This window comes from Ambystoma mexicanum, chromosome 6q, assembly GCF_040938575.1.
Source record: "Ambystoma mexicanum isolate Mex_15411 chromosome 6q, UKY_AmexF1_1, whole genome shotgun sequence".
Lineage (NCBI taxonomy): Eukaryota > Metazoa > Chordata > Amphibia > Caudata > Ambystomatidae > Ambystoma > Ambystoma mexicanum.
The window spans coordinates 225579604-225596417 of NC_090937.1; the positions used below are offsets into that span (position 1 = coordinate 225579604).

Below are 16814 nucleotides of genomic sequence, written 5' to 3' on the forward strand. Positions count from 1 at the left end.
GGGGTACAGTTAGACGGGAGAGATGACATGTGAGGAGGGACACACAGCTTGTGGGTGTTGCTTGGTTATTTACCGCCCCATCGACTGCCCAGGGCCACACTAATCCCTATGGCCATTCACACCCAGTGCTTGTCCCCCGCACTCCCATATCACATCCTCCTGGGATCTCTTCGAGCTAGGCTAGCTCTATTAAACAGTACCGTTTGACTTCGGCCTGGCAGTGTTATTTCCAAGGAGTCTGCCAAAAGAGTTAACGGCTCAACTGCAGCTGTAAATGCAGTATTTGTGCCGCAAACATGTCATAACCAAGTGTGCCTTAAGCAACTTGATTTATATACTTTCTTTGCACTGGCACCTTGTTAAAAACAAGCACTAACAAATCCACCAGCTTTGGCTTGTGTACATTAGGTAGACATTTGTCAGGCACAGCTATTATGTCGAGGTCATCATACCACTTTCCACCAATGGCCACTTCCTGGACAGCTAGTACCATTATGGCAGAGCCTGGCAAATGCCTCCCTCATACCTACACTGAAGCCCAAACTGTTGGCTTGGCCAGTGCTTGTTCATGTAAACTCCACTCTAACCCCTTGCCTGATGCCTACGGACCACCTTGCCCCTTTCACAGGGGAGCACGGACCCGTTTAAATGCAGTAATCATGTTACCATGCGAGAGACGGCCTAGAAGATCTGTTTGTGCCCCAAATGTACTTGTTTAAAATACGTGTTGTCATACTAATCTTCTTTCTTGCGTTTGTACATTTTATTTCACTAGGTTCTGACAGAAGTATCTGAGGCCTGCTTTCCTTTGCTGGATGGCTGTAGGAGAAATAAACAAAAATGGCAGACCTTGGCAGAGCAGCAGAACAATCTGATGAACGGAGGAAGCAGTCGGGAGAAACTGAACTCTGATGTGGACTAGCACCCCATTTTCTTTTTTTTTATGGAATATATTTTTGTGGTACGGAAGCACTATACACTGTTTGGGTTGCTGTAACACTTTGCCACTGCAGCATCTAATTTAATTGTTCTTTTTGTATTTCTTGCACTTCTTTTTAAGGACACGAGCTAAAGATGTTATCTGAGTGCTGTATATAGTTTTTAAGTTGTCTTGTACTATTGAAGAGGCGGTCGTGCGAAGGATATACGTTTTTCCAGGTAGGGACCAATCATGTCGGTAGCTCGCAGGTCGTGTAAAAATTGGTGCGCGATTTGGGCATTTCCCCATGTCCCTGAGTGGGTTCGTACAGAGGTACGAGACATGCCGCAGGGCTTTCAGGTACACCTCTTTGACCGCACTATGGCGGAAGTGATTTGCTTACCTCACTGACGCTGTTTTAGTGCCCCTACCCCCCTATGTTCTAGCCTTAGGTTTCTCGTGGTACAGAAAGCCGAATATGGCCCGTTTCTGCGTGGCCAAAAGGGCAAGTTTCATGGTGAAGCACACACGGATATCACAGTCAGCACACATACTGTACAGAGCCCAATGTTTTTCCCCCCAAGTGCCTTTTAGTAGAGTAGGCCCTAAAGATGGCCCTGGAATTTAATCTCAGGGTTGCAGGTATGTTAATAATTCTATTTGTCTCAATTAGTTCCATAGAAAGGGCGGGGTCTGTTGACTAGGCTGTGTTTGCATGAAGGTGTACATAGTTTTTATTACTGCCATGAGGGACTGGTGCCTTACCAAAGAGTTGGCATATTTCTTACTCCTCCCTACTCACAACCAGGACACAAACAGTTGTTGATTTCTCCTAGAAAAACCCTAACAGTAACCGGTCTTGCACACTGCAATCGTCCACCGCTGGTGACATGCAATCTTTCTTCAAGCATTTGAGAACTCATGGGGGTTCAATTGTGCTACACTCTTATCAGGATTCTGAGTCTGAGCAGACGTTGCCATCCTAAGGAATTTCCCAAAATTAATCCGAATGTCCTTGGCTGTATGGACTGGTGAGGCAGCACCCTCAACCTGTCCAGGAGGCGGGATTTCAAGAATAGAAATAAAAGACTATAGATACTGTATAAAGATACCGCAACTGAACTCACCTATAGAGGAACGTAGAATGGGCGAGCGTAATTCCACGTTTGGTGGCATGACAATGAGGTGAGATGAACACATTTAATGGCCATGACTCAGGAAATCAGGAGTATTGAAAAGAAATGAAATGCTGGAGGGAAATGAAACAGTTAACAAAGACCACGTGAACTAGTCCCAAACACAATGTCCTTATTTCTGCTTGAACGGTTTACGCAAGAAAGGCTCCACTTGGGAGGCAGACAAAGGGTTCAGCCTGACAACCATTACTCAAAGTAGAACATAAGGACCCTCTTGGCTAGCATTTACAAAGTAAGGTGGTCCATTTCAGCTGGGATGCTGAAAGGTCGGATGATATAGATCAATCTTGGCAAACCATTGTGTGCACAAAGGGCTTGCCCACGCCAGGGTCTTCCAGCTGCAGGTCACCGCGGGAACTGCTCTGACAAATCATAACCTCAAAGATATGCCTGATTTGGTGGGTTCAAAGAGTCCATTTTAGCTTGTTACACTCCTAGAGCCTGATTGATTAAATACTGCCTCATCAGACATCGGCAACAAGCAGAGGAATGTTTATATAATTGAATATGATAATGCCATTCATTGATGTCATCTTTGTGTATATTGATCTTGTGGTGGCAGCATAAGCAGGCTACCCATATGAGTGTCGATGTGTAAACTCTCTGTGGTCTTCTGAAAAAATGGAGTAGTCGTGGGTCTGTCCCACCGTGCCCACATCTCTGAGGCCAGACGATCCCTACACTAGCTCCCAGTTGAGGCACGGATTACGTTTAGACTCCTGGTCATTACTTTTAAATGCAGATTGGGGATCATGCTTACCTACCTGCAAGAACACATTAGGGAGAAGGCTAACTGCAGAAATCTCAGGTCCAGCAACCAGGACGTTTTGTTCTTGCCTAGATGCAGAACGAAGAAGGTACAGACAGGAGCCTTCTTCACGGCTGCCCCATAGACATGGAATGTGCTGCCTCTGGCTCAGCAAGGCCAGACATCTTTAGCAATCTTTAAGAAAGAGCTGAAGCCTTTAATGTTCCACTGATTCGTGCGCGGGGCTTAGCCTGCTTTTCCTAGATTCATCGTACCTCGCAGCTGTAGTCTCCTTTTTTTTCCTGCTTTGTTGTTTTTGTCGGTGCCCTCATGCTAAAGGGCTCATGGTTGCGCATTATAAATAAACTAAAGTAAAGTAAAGTGTATTGTCCTGCAGGAGACAATCCATAATAAAGCTTTCCAAGACACCCCGGCATAAAAACACAACAGAATTAGTACAAATCCATAGCGACTGCATCAAAACCTCCTGCCCGTTGGCCATGATAATGACAGCGACTCCTCCCCCATTCATGATTTGTCATTGGTCACCCAGCCAGTGAGAGCGTACAGTCGATTTCCAATGGCCTTGTTTGTAGATTGACCACTTTAATTATTTTCCCAGTAATGTGCCCTGGAATCATCAGATATGCAATAATTGTTAAATAGTCTGTTATATCAACAACAGGGAGTATTCCTGAAGCTCCTGTGTAAACAGGCATCTCGTAATCCGGGCTGTTTAAATAAAAAAGGATTGTCTGATTGCTAATGAGTGCCTAATTGCGTGGATACCTTTGCACATTTTGCGAAGTGCTATTCCCACAACTAAAGCACATTCCTCCGTGCAAACCATGACAAAACTGGTCACTTCAAAAAGTGGTGGAAGCTTGCATCCTTCCCAAGGAAGGTTCAAAATAAACCACATTAATTTCCAGGAACACTGTGAACATTTTGGGGAAATTCCTGACTTGAATTAGAAATCAAAAATGATCCAAGATGAAGTAGAAAACCACTGAGAGCTGGAAGGGAAGGTAAGCAAGTGAGGAGTACAGAACAGTTAGGCTAAGGACTCTTGCATTTCCATGCCCTGTGCTGCATTTAAATATGTTTAACTTTTAGAGAGTACATTGCTATGTTAATTCAAATGACACCACGATTCCTAAGACTCTTGCAGCTGTTGCTGTCATTAGATGGGTGTGCAGAGAGATCCAACCACGAGATGCCATTGGAAATTCAGATCCAGTATTGCGAGCAGGTGCAACCCTCCTTTCCCTTGTCATGTATGAGGCAGCAGGGTGGGGGCGGGGTGCAGCTATAAATAAGTCATTTGAATCTGCGATTCTACTGAGCATAGCAAGTTGATAAACACTCCTATTTGCATGCAATTCCGGAAGCTAGTTTATCAAGCCCTCTTTTTGCAGTCCAGCGTGCCTTGGAAAACGTCAACAGGGATGTCTTAAGTCGGCAGCCGCTCAGAAAAGTGTTCACACTTTATGCATGAGATAAAAAGGTTGAGCCTTTGCAGTGCACCACAGGCTACTAAAAGGAATGCTGGGTTACAACAAGCATTTTCAAAACCTATAGATCTAGCTATACAAATGTAAAAGTTGTGATTTTCAAGTCTATCCGCAGTTGGAAAGCCTGACAATTTTGGCCTGGCAAATGCGTATTATACCAGGTAACACGCGGGTGGACGGCGATGCCCACTTTTTTAAGCTGGAGGATGTCATCTCTCGTAGGGCTTTCAAGGAATAAAATGTTTTTAAAAAAAACCTTGCTGCAGCCACTTGTAGAAACTGTGCCACAGCCGGGATTCAAATCCAATTCGTGTGGCTGTAAATTCAGACACTTAGCCACAAGACATCAGCCAACTCTCAAAAGTCTCATATTGATATTCTGCTGTATAGGACATATTCTGTTACAGATTCTTTGATTAAAAAAAGGTGCTACCTTTTACACTTAACTAGCAAACTTATAAGAAAACCTATTCTCTTGGCAACTGCTTATTTGTCTTGTGCACTTTCTTCTGTTGGGAGAGATACATTGAACTAAATGTGCATATTTCACTTCAGGATATGTTCAGTTCCAGTGCTGTCACTTCTCACTGTATGCCAGAGTCCCACCATGTTTTGTAGGAATTTTTTGATCTGGGTTGTCACGATAGAATGGGAGCATCATACTGATTTATATACCAGCCTCTCGATCCATCATGGCCACATTCTTTAACCATGCAAACAGCGGCAGATATAGAATTTAGCAAGACAAATATTGATCCCAAGGATAATGCAGCAAAAGTGGAAACACTTCTGTGTACAAAGAAGCACGGGAACAAAATAAGCTCTCAAAAGCAACATTGAAGAACTCGCTCCCGAACTTTAAATTTTGCTTCTACAAAATGGCTGCCCAAATAACAGTGATTTTCAGCATGATTCACACCAGACAAAGAAATAGTCTTGTTCAAGAGATCTGCCAGAGAATGTCTTCTCTTTCTGTCTACGACTACCAGCCCAAGTTATGTGTTTTGTTAAAGAAGCACGTTTGATAAAACAGGGGCTGCCACATTTTCTGAATTAATAGTTATAAAAAAAAGACTCTTAAACACTGCCTCTCGTTAACAAACACTGCAAGATTATGGCTATGTTCACAATGTAGAATAAGCAAGGTGCCTGACGACTGTGCCGGTCTCTCACTTTGCAATTTGATTGCATGGTTTCTGGAGGCAGGGGTTCTCGTGCACCTTTGTTCTTGAAGTGCTTTTCCTATCATCACTTTATGTATGAGCGTGAGGATGCACACCAGGCAGCCTTCTTTAGAATCATACTGCTTGCACCAAAGCACATGACTTTTTCATCACCTGCAACTGTAAGGCAATGGCATATTTATTATAAATGGTGAGCGCAGGTTGCATCCTGTATGTATTGCGCCCTGAAGTGAATTGTTATTGACTGCTTGGCGCTTTACAAATGTCCAATTAAGGGCCTGATTCACAGAACGTTTTCCTATGGGATTTCACCTTTATAAAACACTTCTGTGAATCAGACCCTAAGACTATAAATGCACAAGCCAAAGGTCTGAACTGTGAAGAACATATTGGCTTACCAAGCATAGAGCCAAATTGTATAGTTAGAAGTGATTACAGAGCAGCCATGACACGTTTCTGCTCCCAAAACGATCTGGTGACTGCTTTCTTTTCTAGTTTTATGAAATTGCTACAGAGCTTTTTTCCATAGTTATTCTACCAAAGACAACTGAACGTATTCAGAGCATGGGGCCGCGCAGCTCAAAGTTGTCCTGGATGGAAATTCGAGTTGACCAAGTGCAAATGGCTTCTACTAGAATATGTTGTGGTACGTAGGGGTGCCTGAATTACATAGGTCCAATGAAAACAATGAGGAAGATTTGATGGCTCACATAAAACTACCAACTAGATTGAACTGGAATCAACTGGTATGTTCTTCTCATCCTTTTAAGCGATGTTCAAAAATGCATACATCCATAAGTGACTACAGTTGAAACCATTTGCCACTGGTCTGCTAGAACTGTCACCAGGGATCACATCACACACATAAAATTGGCCTCCACCTGTGCTAGAGCAGACCCTTTGTACAATGTGTTGACCACAGTAGATGTGCGAAAATTCAAGGATGGAACACTTATCACCTCTACAGGACCTTTAAAAGTTGTGTGCATAAGACATTGCTCATGGGCATATGGTGTTTTGGTGTCGATGTGCACAATGAAAATGTATTGTATATATATTCTCTAGTGAGATTAAACATTTTTACAAATCAATGTAATGATGATTTAGGAAGCAAAATATATGATTCTATGTGGTTTCATCAACTACCTTACCTTATTGACTTTCGGTTTGTCTCTTGTTGGTTGTGGGGCTTTTTATTTTTCTTTTAATTGGGGGTCTCCCATGTACACCCTTTCTCCCTCGTTCCTCACCCCCACCTTCCATAACCTTCTACGCAAACACACATACACATGTATGTATATATATATATATATATATATATTTGAGAGAGAGAGATATGCCTCGCACTACAGTCCATTCATTCCTCCGCACCCTGTAAAAGCAAAAGAAAATATCAAGGCTGAGTACCCCAAAAGGAAATACACCAAACACGGGTTTATAAAGATTCTCAGATCTTTATTCAAACAACTGTACAGTTTACAAAGAAACAAAGTATTAGATAGCTATCTGCCCCTTAGTACATCACAGAGAATATCAGACCTTTCGGTGTGAGAAGTGAGAGGTGCTGGACGTTTAAACATTTGCATCTTTTATACATTTTCCAATTGTAATGTCCAACCCCTCTGCAGGTTAATAATTCTCGGTCTAGGGTTTGTGCCAAGTTCACCTCTAGTTTATCCAACTATATGCATGTGGATTATTTCCAGTTTGTACAACAAGTCACAATGGCGACAGTGTATCTTCGAATTTAACATTAAGCCTTAGTACACGTCCTATACAATGTAGGTCAACAAGTGTTCACGTTTAGTAGTTAAACAACATTGTATTTGATGTATGTCTGTGGATCGGACTTGGTGGCGCAGGTAATCCTCGATCTACAGGTCAAACGTAGGACAAGGTCCCATTACACGGTCCTAACATTTGGCCTACGGGAAGTTTAGACATTAGCTTTGCGCGAAGCTCAGGACGGCTTGGTTACAAGCGGGAAACACTGTCCACCATTTTAGAACACAGAGTGACTTTGAAACGAAAATCAAAATGGCGGATGGACCTAAAAAATCGGCTAGGTCGATCTCAGGTCGGAACCTTGCAACGGGGATTTCATCGCAGAGCGACTGGGCTTAGGCCAATATACACAATAAAGGAGGTACAATATGATATCCTGTTTAACAACCCAACTAAAATCAAAAAATCTCACTACAAACTGCAGAGAAATGCATGGAAATCTTACCTTCTCACGCAAAAGGCAATACATGAAGGCAGACCAGAGACAGGAGACAGTCTGAGATTGGGTTTTAAGAAGAGGCCCAGGTGGTGGGTGCAAAGAAGTGCAGGGAGTTGGGATGCTGCGGGCAGGGAAAGAATGGAAGTCATTTGAAAAGGAGGTGGACATGCTTGGTACAGTTCTGAAACACTAGCTTTGAGTCTGTGGCTACAAAGGTTTTTCTATTTCCATAACAGGGTATTTATGCCATTCATTATATTGTTGCCACTGTAGGGTAGTGCCACAGATTAGGGACAATGTGCCATGAGCTTGAGTTTGGTGAATAGGGGAAGGGTAAAGCAGAGGGATTGCATAACGTATGGTGCTCTGGATCCAGGCATGCTGGCTTGCTAGGCACCTTGTTGCACATACATGCTCACACTCCACAATGTACATACAGAGCATGTGCAATCCCAAACATTTAACTATCAAATAGAATAGGCATCTAGAATATATATATGTATATATATATGTTGATGTCTGTGGCACAACGTAGAGGTATGCCCATCACCACAGTCCACTCTTTCTTCCAGAACCAACAAAAAATCACATTACAAAGTGCAGGGAAATACATGGAAATCCATATATATATATATGTTGTTTACATATAGCCAACAAGAGGCAAAGTAAATGTCAATGAGGTAAATGGAGTTGGTCTAACCATAAGAACGCAACTATAATATTACTCGTAAGGGGCTAGGGGTTAGAGTCCAAACACTTATGTATCTTTTCTTATGTTTTACTACACATGGATTTTTTAAAGTTATGTTATTATATTTTTGTAATTATTTATGCAAATGTTGTTTGTTTAATGACATAAAATATCTGTCAGTAGCAGATATTTCCATTGCTTGGTTTTACCTTCACCTCCATATATGTGTGTGCATGTGTCCATGTGTGCGTGTGTGTGTGTGTGTGTGCGTGTGTGTGTGTGTGTGTGCGCTAGTGCACAGGCAAAACGAACAGTAGCATATTCCACTCATGGTGTAGAAGGACAAACCAAATTCAGAATTATTTTACTCGTATGGATTTCTGTGTTCAAAGTTTGTTAATACTGCATATATTTATTTATTTATACATAACCGCACACACAGTGAACAGTTCTATCCCAACAATATTATACTTAGCTGTAGGAGCACGTTATGTTTTTGGGGCATAATAAAATGTAGGGAAAAAAGTTTCCATCTGGAGATCAATGTCACATGCAAATGCATCCATTTGCTGTGTATTACCACATTCAATGTGCTGCGCATAGAGACGCGGGCCATAGTTGACGCCTAAGTGGCATAGCCAAACGCGAATCATGAATCTCCTTTGCGTTAAGATCAGTAACATAAAATGCGATATCCTATTATCTAATACGCACATTGTTTATGCCAGATCATTCCAAATGGTAAAAAATGTGGTGGTGTGATATATTGCCACGCCTTTTCACAATACATCACTTTATATGTGTGTCTTGTGTATGTGTATATGCGTGCTCACATCTGTGTATGCAGGGATCTAGTGAGACAGGAGTCACTCGAGTCATAATGTAGGTTCCTGCTTCGAGTTTAGAAGTTGTCATTATTGTAAATAAATAGGGACTGTCCACTTTGCATTTCGCACTGTATTGGATTCTTCCAAAATAACCCCAGGGACGAGTAATAGCTAATGCTAGCACTTAAAAAATCACATGGTACAATGGCATTATGTTTATTTTTACTACGTCACTTTGTTTATCCAGTTGATGCTACCTATGTTTGTGCAAATCACCACACATTTTAGTAAAGCGTGTACAAAATGTAACATTTCAAATGTCACTCCTGGTATGACTATTAACAAAGTAAGACGTGCTTGTACTGTTCCTGGTACATTCCGGCTGTGAGCAAACAAAGGGGGGGTGCGGGGGGGGCTGTTTTAAAGCTGCACCACATGCCACATGGCTACATCTGTGTGTTCCCCCACTTGTCTGCCAGCATCAATAACATGGGTTCTATTGCACAATTTTCACATGAAGACAACAGGATCAATTTACGAATATACGTACTTCTTTTTGTATGAGATTGTTTCATAAGAACTATTGTCACCTGTATTAAAGTAAACGAGAATGACTTCATCCACAGTGTGTTTTAATTTTACTCTGCATCTTATTTTATGAAGTGTAACTTTCCCTGAGTGCACAGGTCCAGTCAAGCAAGCACTGCATTCGCATTTAAAGCTGATTAAGTTACCTCAGAATGCCATACATTACAAATTCGCCAGGCAGTCACGCCCGTTCAGCATAATCTAAGAAGAGGCACGTGGTAGCGTAAGTTCCAAGTGTGCATGCTCAACACCACATTGAAGTAACGTGAGGTTTTTCAAACAACCTCAATAACCCCATATAGTGCGGGAAGCAGGGACGTCATTTCACCAAAATGCCATGGCTAGCAGAAGTGACATCAAATGACCCTTGACCCCTGATGACATTACAGGAAGTGATGACATTTGACCCCACCCCGAAGTGATATCGCGGGAAGCGATGGAACACGACCTTTCACCCCTGACAAAACAGGAAGTGGCATCACATAGCATTGTACACTCTGAAAAATATGGTTACGATATCACTATAATGTGATGTACATTTCATACAAGAATGGATCGCCATATGCACCGTTAAGATCAGTTTGTATAGGCCCATATTACCAAATTACTGTGAATGCAAGCAGACATCCATGACCAAATGGTAATGATGTGTTATTATATAGCACTTATGCTTAAGCACATTATATAGATAAAATATACACCCAATATCACCCAACCTGTGTTGGTACTCATTTATTGACACTATTAATAAGAGAGGCAACCCGGTAGTTATTTGTCCACTTCTGAGTGGAACCAAATGACTACTCTGTCTATACCCGGGAGGGGAAAACACGTCAAAATATACAGACAGAGCTCAGTAAATCAGGTTGCACAAAATTGTGTGGTTCATAAAATACTGTATATAAACTTTAATTAAATACACATCAAAAATGTATGACTCAAACATCTATTATTAATAATTCCTATACAAAGTATCTGTTGTGATTAACATATAAAAAAATGTACATATAAATAACACAAGGATTTCGTCAATTCCAAACAAATGGTGTGTTAACATAAGTTATAAAGTACATTCAACAAATGACTAGCAATGTATCTGTTTCTAATCATTATTCGATAAAACTAGTTGTATTCCTGTATACATCCAGGAAGTTGTCTCGACATGTTTCTGTTCTTAGGAAGTTTACTCAGAGAACATTCATCAGGAGGTTTGTCAAAATCACGAAAATCCAGTTTAAAATCATGGACTGTTTTATAAATAGAACAGTCTAGTATACACGTGCAACCTGTAGGTTAAAAGAAAAATGGACAGATAAGAAGCTTGTTTTATAGCTAAGGTGCATCTGTCATATTCCCCGAGGGGTGAATAAGAGAACCAGGCGATTGGTTTAAAGTTACCTTTCGTGGTACTCGTGGGGGCTCACAACTTAAGTAGATCTGGTTGTGGTCAGCTACAAAAGAGCTGTTGACCTGTAATAAATACATGAAAAACCTGTATCAGTGTTTTTCAAAAGAGCTCAAAAACCTTAGTTCGAGAGGTTCCATAGTAACAGAGAGGCCTGATACGATGGGTGGAAAGATAGTATTGGATCACCTGAGTATGAACTAGTCGGTAATCAGTTCGAAGAGGAGAAGAACTGGTGTATGTCCTTTAATGTGGCTCTTCTATTTGGATGCAAGCCGCTAGTATTGGTTGGTAATTCGTAAAGGGTAGGCCAATATCCTCTCTATAAGAAAGAAAGGGATGAAATAAAGCAACGCGAGTGAGTGACTCTCACTTATCAGTGATAATTTATCTTCTATATGTAGAGAAATTGCCCCGAGTCTTTGTTTCACCAGTACAGGTGGGCAATCGCTATGTTCCCTTCTACGTTATTAGTCTGGTGTAGAGCGGAATATCCGGGATCGTGTGCATAAGCAGAAAACGTTAGTGCTTAAGCATCTAGATTAGAGTGGGTGCCAAATTCAAGTATACCTCTAGAAAATCATAGGTAGTGGAGTACAGAGTATCATCTTGTTCAGACCCTCGGTTCGCCAGGGGTTCCCATTAGCTAAACAGAATGTTATAGCCCTTAGGAACACTATACCAGGTCGATACAGCTTTTAAGGATAGTTTGTTTGAGCAAATGTCTTTACAGATGGCCGGCACCCATGTGTATAAAAATTGTTTTTATTAAAATGGGGGCTTACCAATTTGTAGGCAGGTAGTATCTAGTGGTGTTTCTATCTCGCAATGGTGCCTAACGGGCTGGGGTAATCCAATTATAACTGCAGCTCTCTTCACTGTCTGTAAGTAAACAGATATCAGAACGCGTGAAGGTACTTCTCAGCTGGCGGCCTTCTATTAGTGACTAATTCGTCATGTCGAAACTGTTTCAACATTCCGGTATAGTACACGTACCTCGAATGTTGGAAGGTCGGCTGGTAGGATACGCTCGTAATTAGGAAAAACAGAAGCAATCAATGTCTTCGCTCTCTCCATCACCATCTCGTTCAGGGGCGAGTCACGTTGGGCTATGTGAATAGCTGTTACTATGGTAATCGTACGTGAATACGTCTGTACTCTGGAGGTTGCTCAGTGTAGTTGGAGTATCTTTCGGCCATGTTGGAACGGGTTGGAGCTGGCTATCTATTAATGTATATCACGTATATGTCGTTCCTGTTAGTACATTTATAAGGAACGTGAAATATACACCTCTCGCCAACCATGAGAATAGGTCGCTTGGGAGATCCCACATGGATCTATGAATGATGTAATATGTTACATTTAAAGGCTAGTACGTCTTCCAAGTTTAGACGGGATTCATAATATTCTATGCCTTAGGAATATATCGAAGGAGTTATTATACGTTGCAGCGGAGGTACATTTTTGTTATTTAATTAGCACATGGCTCTTGACAGGTCAAAACAGTTATCAAAAAAGTATGAATTAGAACTACGTTGGCATTCACATACATTTCTCATAGTGTTGTGACACTTAACTCGTATATAATGAAGGAACATTGTCAGAGTGTCTATTGCATATATTCAATGTTTTAGAATAAATTGTCCCATACATTAAAATAGAGGAACTTTCAATAACTGGTGCAAGTTCTCATTCTCATGGATAGTGTCTCAAGATCTTGTAGCATATCTTTGCCTTACATGTTTTCTAACATGCGCTGAGAAAGTACTTGTGTACTTGTATTAACTCGAAATAGAGGAATTATCTCTGCTGGCTAGTGTTTTGATCTTAACTGAAATAGGATAGAGGACGGGTTATTGGCAGATGTTGTGCCATTCAACAGAGTCATTCATGCCTTTTGTATCGCTCTGTAATCTATAAATCAATTCTTGTTCCTTCCTTAGGAGTCTATTTTCTAATGTATGTGGATTGCCCCCTGTGAGTGTCAATAGTACGGTCCAGGTAAAGTCTTCACATTCCTGCTTTGTCTGGATGAAGTGTTTAACCATGGGGCATTCTCAGTTATATTTTTAAGGCAGCTTCTGTTTTCCATGATCCGTATCTTAACTTTGCAAATAGTTTTTCCCACATACATTAGGCCACATCTGCATTTTATTAGGTATACCGCATGGTCGGTATTACAATTTGTTATACTTTTCTGCATCCATGTTTTAGGCAACCCTACATTGATCTCTTTACTTTTGGAGGTGAGTTTTCAAACTCCACAGGCTCCACAGGGGTAGTGGCTGCTTGCGGGTGGCAAGACCCAAAGGGTAGTTAGGTTTGTGGTATTCTGAATTTGTGCTTTTAGTCTACTTCCACTTATTCTGTTGCCAATAGTGGTGCTTTTTCTATAAGCAAACATTGGTGTAGGTAGAGATGTTTTGGAAGTCTTGAAGATTTTCCATTGTTTAGTAATCACGTTTTTGATTTTAAGGCTTAGATCCGTGAATGTATTCACACATACGATTCTGTCATCCTTGGGTTTCTTGGGTTTCTCTTCTAGCAGTGCGTCTCTGTTATTATTGAACGCCCGCTTTGCCGATCTCGTAATCAATTTTTTAGGATAACCCCTTTCTTTCAGCTTCTTACTCAGCACTGCTGCTTTGGTTTCGTAGGTACTGTTGTTTGAACTGTTCCTTTTCAAACGTAAAAATTGGCCAAACGGCAAATTGTCCCTAAGATGTTTAATATGATGGCTAGTATATTGAAGCAATGAGTTCTTCTCAGCGGGTTTATGGTAGGGTTTTTATTTTAAAGTCCCGTTTGAATGAAAGATAGTCAGGTCTAAGAAATCGATAGTTTCTCTTCCAATGGTCATCGTAAATTGAAGGTGGGGGTTCAAATTATTCGACCATGCCAGAAAATTAATAGCTTGTTCACTTGTTCCTTCCCATATTACCAGGATGTCATCTATATAGCGATTCCATTTTTGGATGTTCAATGTAAACAGATTAGTGCTGCTATATATATTGATCTTCTCGAAGGTTTCTACATATCGATTGGCAAGGCTAGGGGCCATTGTGGCCCCCATTGCTGTACCTTCAACTTGTTGGTAGTATGATCCATTAAACTCAAAATAGTTTCTTTTTAGGGCAAGTTCCACACACCATAATATGAAAGAGGTGGGTACCGGGTCGTGGTCTTGTCTGTTATGCAGAATTTCTTCCACCGTCTCCAGAGTAGCTTGTTGCAGAATGTTAGTATAAAGTGACACAATATCAAAACCCAATAGGAGCGAGGTCTCGGGGTTAAAGTTAAGGTTTTCGTAGATTTTAATCACGTCCCTGGTGTCTTTTAGATATGAAATCATTTTTTGAACGTAACCTTTCAGGTAATGATCAGCGAAGGTGGAGAGGGGTTCCAAAACCGAATTAATCCCTGCCACTATCAGTCTTCCCAGCGGTTTTATCAGGGTCTTGTGCACCTTCGGAAGTGTATAAAAGATAGGGGTGGTGGGTTTGGTGTTAATAAGGAAGTCAGCCTCTTGTCTGGAAATCCATTCCCGATCTTTAGCTTTCGTGCCTTTTTCAGTAATCAGCCTTTGAAGGTCTTTGGTGGGATCTTCTCTGAGTTTTTTATAGTAGTGACTATTACTCAGTTGAATTTCACACTGGGTGATATAATCAGTCCGGTCAAGCATTACAATGCCTCCACCTTTATCTGCCCTTTTAATGATAATGGCGGGATTGTTGGCCAGTGAGTTGAGTGCTTCTTGTTCTGCTTTCGTTAGATATTGAAAAGGCATTTGATGATTAGTTTCTAGAAGGGCAACTTCGGCAATAACTCTTTTCTCGAAAATAAGGGATTCCGGTGAGAAACTGCTGGTCGGTGGACAGAACGTGGACGGATTCCGGAGTCCCGTGTGGTTCATCATTCTATCGCTATCTATGTTTGGTTCTTGTGCAAAGAATTCTCGTAAATTAATCTTTCTAAGTAGCTTATTGAATTCCATCCGGAACTCGAAGGGATTGTGTTCTTTTGTCATTACGGAGCCTAGTCCTTTATTCATCACTTTTAATTCTGCCTCTGAGGGTTGGTAATTAGAGAGATTAATCAGAAGTGATTCCCGCTCTGAGTTTGTTTTGCTCCTTCATCCCAGTTGCTGCGGTTCTGGGCCTGGTATAAAAAATGGCCCTGATTGTCTCTTCTATTCATATTGCCGATCCTCTTGTTGGTTTTGCTCGCCCTCTATTAGTCTGTTGTTTCTTCCTGGTAGATGTTCCTTCCCCACTCTCGTCTTTATCAGTGCTATCATTACTGGTACTGTAAGATGTATTTCTAAATCTTACTCGACTGTTGTTTCTGTTGGTTCCATTTTGTTGTAAATTCTTCTTTATATATCCCGCTTTTACATAGGGGAATGCTTTCTCATGTGTAAAGCGAGACAGATCCTTTTTTAGTCGTTGTATTCTTTCATTGGTGTTGTTCACTTTGAAATCTTTCATTTCTTTTTCAATCTCTTCTAGCCTTTTCTTGTAGGCTTCGAGTGGTAGTTGTTTTTAAATATTATCTTCGATTTTCAACAATTCGATCTCGATTTTTAATGCTGTTTCTTTGGCAATATCTATGATCAGTATGAGCCAATCTCGGCTGCACTGATTCGCTATGTAACTCCACTGGACTCTAAATTTCTTGTTATCGAGAAAGAGTCTTGGTTCGTTCATGACAGTCAAACCTTGGGGGAGTGCTTTATTTTTCAGATACTCAAGCATGATTGCTCCATTTATAAAACAGTCCATGATTTTAAACTGGATTTTCGTGATGTTGACAACCCTCCTGATCAATGTTCTCTGAGTAAACTTCCTAAGAACAGAAACATGTCGAGACAGCTTCCTGGATGTATACAGGAATACAACAACTAGTGTTATCGAATAATGATTACAAACAGATACATCGCTAGTAATTTGTTGAATGTACTTTATAACTTATGTTAACTCAGCATTTGTTTGGAATTGAGGAAATCCTTGTGTTTTTTAGATGTTCATTTTTTTATATGTTAATCACAACAGATACTGTGTATAGGAAGGATCAATAATAGATGTTTGAGTCATACATTTTTGATGTGTATTTAATTAAAGTTTATAAATTAAAGTTTATATACAGTATTTTATGAACATCACATTTTTGTGCAACCTGATTTACTGAGCTCTGTCTCTGTATATTTTGACTCATTTATTGACCTCAGTAGAATGAAAGGCTGAGTTGAGATGTTTAAGAACAGACTAAATCAGTGACTCACCCGCTGAAGTGTCCCTGAAAAAACCTTTAATGAGTGTAGCAATTATTGTATAGAATTCCAGAAAGACACATTATTTGGTATTCCTATTTTTTTCTTATTTAGGGTCAGTGCTGAAAGTGTTAGACTTGTGGCACTCCTGTTCTTATTTTTATTCTTTTTTTTTTTTAAGAGGCCTGAACAAGAAAGCCAGCCAATCTAGAAGTAAAGAGCCACCTGGTGCTGGCCAGCCCAGCCCAG

General features: G+C 40.8%; 1 protein-coding gene across 5 annotated transcripts in view; it reads left to right on the forward strand.

The window, feature by feature from the left end:
- Positions 1–9922, forward strand: part of PDE5A (phosphodiesterase 5A) — a 959918-nt gene extending 949996 nt beyond the window's left edge. For all 5 annotated transcript variants that reach the window (XM_069630677.1, XM_069630678.1, XM_069630675.1 and 2 more), the window contains exon 21: positions 776–9922. In XM_069630677.1, coding sequence (XP_069486778.1) covers positions 776–922 — 147 coding nt within the window. In that variant the 3' untranslated portion in view covers positions 923–9922. The remainder of the gene's footprint in view (positions 1–775) is intronic.
- Positions 9923–16814: the final 6892 nt, after the last annotated feature.